Source organism: Capricornis sumatraensis, chromosome 11 (assembly GCF_032405125.1).
Source record: "Capricornis sumatraensis isolate serow.1 chromosome 11, serow.2, whole genome shotgun sequence".
Lineage (NCBI taxonomy): Eukaryota > Metazoa > Chordata > Mammalia > Artiodactyla > Bovidae > Capricornis > Capricornis sumatraensis.
In genome coordinates, this window is record NC_091079.1 from 57,987,480 (window position 1) to 57,993,479 (window position 6,000).

Genomic DNA, 6,000 nt, shown 5'->3' on the forward strand with positions numbered 1-6,000 from the left:
TTAGTGAGTACCATCTAACTGCTCCCTTGCGGTAGGGAGAGTAGAAACCACAAAAATGCCTGCTATCACTGCTGTCCTTCAGATGCAATAGATATATGTGTAAATAGTGTCTGTAACACAAAGTTCTTTGAGTGTATGACAGAAGCAGAAATGAAATTGTTAGAAAAAATACAAATGTACAATATAGTACATTTAATCTGTGGGTCCCCATGTAATTTAAAGACATTAATTTGGGACCATTCTTTCTTTCCTTGAAGTACAGTTGATTTACAGTAGTATTTTGGTTTCAGGTATATAACATAATGATTCAGATTTAGAGGTTATATTTCATTTAAAGTTATTATAAAATATTCCTTATATTCCCTGTATTATAAATTACATCCTATATCTTATTTATTTTCTACCATATAGCTTGTGCCTCTCATTATCCTTCCCTTGGCTTTCTCTCCCTCTCCCCCTCTTCTCACTGGTAGCAACTGGTTTGTTCTCTGTTTCCATGAGTCTGTTTCTGCTTTGTTACATTTATTTATTATTTGAATTTAACATATAAGTGAAAATATATAGTATTTGTCTCTCTGTTTAACTTATTTCACTAAGGGTAATATCCTGCAGGTCCAGCCATGTTATTTCAAGTGGCAAAATTTCATTCATGGCTGAGTGATATTCGTATGTGTGTGTGTGTGTGTGTGTGTGTGTGTGTGTGTGTGTGTGTGTATGTGTGTGTGTGTGTGTATATGTATGTGTGTGTGTGTGTATCACATCTTCTTTATCCTTTCATCTGTTGATGGACACTTGTGTGGTTTCCATATCTTGGCTATTGTATATAAAGCTGCTATGAACATTGAGGTGCATGAATCTTTCCAAATTAGTGTTTTTGTGTTCTTCAAATATATACTCAGAAGTGGAATTGCTGGATACTGTGGTAGTTCTAGTTTTCATTTGTTGAGGAACTTCCATACTGGGACTATCTTGCAAAGATACCATGTTCATTTAATTAACAGTCAAGAACAGAGAGAGGCAAACCCAATACCATACCAAAGAGTCTATGAAGTTGTTTCTCTTAGAGATCAGTTATTCATAAACTTGGAAAATAAAACTCATTAACAAAACACTGAACGTTGTAGGTAACAACTTGCAAGAAAGTTTAACAATTTTGCTGGTGGTTAAATCCTTTACTTTTTAAATGCTAGTTTTCTAGTATTTTAAAAGCATACTTGCTGACCCTAATCTTTTTGGAATCACATCATCACACTTTTCATTTTTATTTTCCCTCTTCCAGCACACTATTTAAGAGATCCATTTGTAAAGGAAAACTTTGCTTTGCTTATGGTCATTTGAAGCAGTTTATATTTGACACAAAGGAAAGCATTAAACTCAAGCACACATAAAAATGAAAGTTTATGCATATTTTCTTGGTCTTTTACAGCAGGCTACTGCAGTATTAGATCCATCCTAAATATCCAGAAATAATTTTTGAAGCAAATTTCATAATTCTTTTGTCACTTGAATTGTATCTAAAAATATTGTTTTTAAGTCATTGCTAATTCTCATGTAATAATATAAAGTTAATATATTAAAGAAAACTAGGCAAAAAGGGGCTGTTCTTTTTTGTGTTTTTGAAAACTATTCCAGAAAAATAATCGATAAAGTCATTAAATTGATAATGTCTCAGTCTGATCATCAAACATTTTCTGTTTATTCTGTTAAATGCATGGGTTAATAATAAATGTGAATACTAAAATATTTCAAGTTTTAAAAGTTGTAGAATGGCTCCTGGATTATTTTATAATATGGTTAAAATTTGCCAATAGATATACTATCATAGACAATGAAATATTCAAACTATAACTGATTTTTTAAATTACTCAGTGTTCTTTGCATTGATGGGTAAGGAACAGCCAAGCGTCATTGTAACAATAATTTTGAAGTGACAAAGTCAGTATATTTCAGATGCTTTTAACTACAACAAGAACTTCCCTGGTGGCTCCATAGTAAAGAACCCGCTTGGGTCAGGAAGATCCCCTGGAGAAGGAAATGGCAACCCACTCCAGTGTGCTTGCTTGGGAAATGCCTTGAAAAGAGGATCCTGGCGGCCTACAGTCCATGAAGGATCTCACAAGAGTCAAACGTGACTTAATGACTAAACAACAACAACATAGATTTCAAAGCACTTGAAGAGTTACCTTACCTTATTATTATTTTTGTTAATGTCATCTAATATTTGAGTTGGCTTTCCTGGTGGCTCAAACAGTAAAGAATCTGCCTGCCAAGGCAGGAGACATAGTTCAATCCCTGGGTTGGGAGGATCCCCTGGAAAAGGAAATGGCAACCCACTCCAGTATCCTTGCCTGGACAATCCCATCGACAGAGGAACTTGGTGAGCTATAGTCCATGGGGTCACAAAGAGTCAGACACACCTAAGCAACTAAACAACAATGTTTGAGTTAGTGAAATCTAAACCAAATATGTTTTATTTTATGTGCTTTTTTGATTGTAAATATTGTAAAATTTGTATTGTGAGACTTGGAAAAAAATTAGTTTTCTGTTAATTCTTTTCATTAAAATTTTTTTTTCTGCTGAGTTTATGAGAGAATCGAATGCCCATAAATGCTATTATATAAAAGCAGATGATATCTTAAAGTGATTATCAACATTTTAAAGTATGATTTAGTTTGATGCTAATAGGGGAGTGCATCTCCAGTAGTATGTCAATGACCTGATTATGTATTATAATCACTACTTTATATATGATCTTTTAAAAACATATACAAAATAAAGTAATGCATATTGGTGTCATGCAAAACTTAATGAGATGGGCCAGGGTGACTGCCAGCATCACAAACAATTCTCTGTTTCTTTTTTAGCAACTCCTGAAACCCCACTTCCTTCCCCACCTCAAGGCTCTGGACAAGAACCATACAAAATAGCTGCAAATCAAGCTTCAGTCATTTCACACCAGTCTCTTTCCAAACAAAAGCAATTGTGAGAGTATGTTTACTTCTGAATGGCACTGCATAAATGTGAAAAGTTTGTTGGTCTTAAAATATCTCAGGATAGCACTTTTGGCAGACTCTTGGCCAAGGCTTCTTCATGGTGCTGTTATAAAGACGGTATCCTGTTTTCTTGTTTATATATTCATTTTGTTTGTTGTTGCTATTGTTTAAAACCTTTAGATGCAACCAATGTATCGCTGAGTTTCAATGCATTTGTATAGTATAAACCGGTACTGTGCCTGAACCAGTTGAATCTCATGTTCTACTTTCATGTGTTGTCTTATTATTAATTTAAATCTGTAAATAATTGCTTTATGGTGATGTGATGAAGAACTAAGTGTTCTTCTTTGAGAACAGTAGATCAGAAATCCCAGATTAATATTAAATGTGCCAAGTTCTTTTTTAAAAATAAATGTTAAACTTGCAGATTCGAAAATTAAAGTGGTTGCTGTAGAATAGGGTATATTTCTTCGAAGAATCACTTACAAGCATCTTTTTGGCCCATAGTTAAATATGCCTATAAAAGATTAGAAAATTATAAATAGGCATTCCAAAGATGACTGGGTATTCCTTGAAATCTGCCTATATTTGAAGATGCATGTAAAAGTAAAATGGTAGCTTTATCAGTTAGGATACAGGCTAAATTGTATTAAAGAAACCCTTAAAAAGAGGCTCAAGCAAGACAGGCATTTATTTCTCTCTCAGAAAGCAAATCTAGAAGTAGTCATTCTTTGACTAGAACTTAGCACATGCCCACATCTGGTTCTCAGGGACACTGGGAGTGTAGTCTTTAGGCAGAAAGCCTAGTGCCAACAAAGCTGTCCATCTCTGGGATTCTGATATCAGGAGACAAATTAGCCATCTGTCACACACATGTTGCCTCATTTAGCCCTCCTGTAAAAAAGGTATTATCTTTTTCTTATAAATTAAGAAACCTTTAACTTAGAGGATTTAAATAACATAAGCAAAGATCATTAAACCTAAAGAGGAGGAAAGCTGCACTCTAGCCCAGGTCTGATGGGCTTTAAGGAGAATAAATCTGTGGTATGAAAATGTGAGCTTCTTACTGTGGTTTTTAAATAAACGCAATTGAGTGATAATTGGATATTATCCATTGTGTTACCTGTTAACACACATTTACATATAAATGAGTGTAAATTTGTTGCAGCATGAATAAGAAACCACTTTTGTACCTTTCAAGAATCTTCTAACTTTAATGAGTCTTCTTCCTAAAATGAAAAGATTGTAAAAACTTTCGAACAAAGAAAATAAAATGTATAGCAGGTAGATCATGATGAAAGTACAGACAAATTAAAATCACTGACAGCATATTTTCAAAAATCCAGTGGACTGAGGAATATAGTTCTTTGGAGCCCCAAATTATTTGATATTCTCTAAAGCTGGAGCTTATTTTAAAACAATTAACAGTCTGCCTCAAAAAAGTGATGTCTCTCTTTCTCTCTCTCTCTAGCAAATAAATACACACACACTGTATTTGCTGAAGCAGACAAAAACTGGTTTAGTAATTATTAATGATAAAAAAGGGTTCCCCAAGCTTCAAGAGACTGAATTAAATGATTTTCACAGAACTTTTCAAAATTTCTAAGATTATGATTTCATAGCCCCCACTTACCCTGCAAATAAAAAGCTTTTGGTAACTGTAACTTCTTAACTCTTAAAATGGAAAAATGATTACTTAGAAGCTAGCATTGATTTAATAGAATCAATAAAATCCCTTTAACAGCTGGTACCTGGAAACTGTAAAATATATCTTTGAGAGAGAGAACAGAAAAAAAAATTAACTTATTTTTAAAAAGATTTATGCTAGTGTCTCTAGTTCATGAATAAGAATGCTTTTGATTTTTTAAGATGGGAATACATCTTGTAGTTTTCTGTTGTGCTCTTAGAAGATACTAAAAAAAAAATCTTTAAAATATAAAACATATAATTCATTTTTAGTGACCCTTCTAACTTATCTGCATCTATTTACTAAAACAGTCATGTTTTAGAAATTATTGCTAGCAAATTTGTTTTAATAACCATGGTCAGGGAATGTGTAATATAATATTTTTGTATACTTAACTGCCAAAAACTCTGGACAAAGAGTAACTGAAGTTTTCAGCATATCTTCAATATACTGATAAGGGAAGTTATTGCTTTTATATAACACAAAGACACTTATGTAACACTTTTTTTCAGGTAATAAAAAGAATAATTTATTGTGAAATAATGATTCATTTTATAAATGTAAAATTATTTTTATAAATTTCATTGTTTAAAATCAAAAATTGCTAGATTTTTTATTGATAAATTATAATGAGATTAAAATATTTCTAAGCTGTGATACCACGTTGTTTCACTGAACTTTCTAAATAAAAATTGAGAAAAAAAAACCATAAAGTAGTGTGGTCCTTCATTATTGTTCAAAAATGATTTCATAATTTGAGAGATACTGATAGTGTCTTTTATATGGTCACTTAATTAAATTTACATAGAGTTTGCAAATACTGGTCTTTAGAGTCTAGAGCAAAATTGACTAGCACATCTTCAAATAATCATAGAGTTAGAGACACTGATTGAAGGGAGAGCTTCTCATTTGCACTTTCATTACATAGTTTTGCTTGAAACTTTTGTCACAATAATTAAAATAGATGCCCTAGATTGAATTAAACACTGTACACATACATTTATGTGATTAAAACAAGATTTGATACAACTGCACTACCTAAAGTTGGCTTCCCCGGTGGCTCAGTCTGCAAAGAATACGCCTGCCAATGCAGAGACCCATGTTCCATCCTTGAGTCAGAGGGACACCCTGGAGGAAGAAATGGCAGCCCACTCCAGTACTCTTGCCTGCAGAATCCCATGGACAGAGGAGCCTGGTGGGCTACAGTCCATGGGGTCACAAAGAGTTGGACATGACTGATAGATTAACACTTTCACTTTTCATACATAAATTTGGCATGTAAAATTTTAACCTAAATGTTTTAATTGATGGTATCTGTCA

General features: G+C 33.0%; 1 protein-coding gene across 2 annotated transcripts in view; it reads left to right on the forward strand.

Moving 5' to 3' along the window:
* The window catches only part of HNF4G (hepatocyte nuclear factor 4 gamma), a 132,882-nt gene extending 127,707 nt beyond the window's left edge, over nucleotides 1-5,175 (forward strand). For both annotated transcript variants that reach the window (XM_068983332.1, XM_068983331.1), the window contains one exon: nucleotides 2,865-5,175. In XM_068983332.1, the coding sequence (XP_068839433.1) occupies nucleotides 2,865-2,986 (122 nt within the window). In that variant the 3' untranslated portion in view covers nucleotides 2,987-5,175. The remainder of the gene's footprint in view (nucleotides 1-2,864) is intronic.
* Nucleotides 5,176-6,000: the final 825 nt, after the last annotated feature.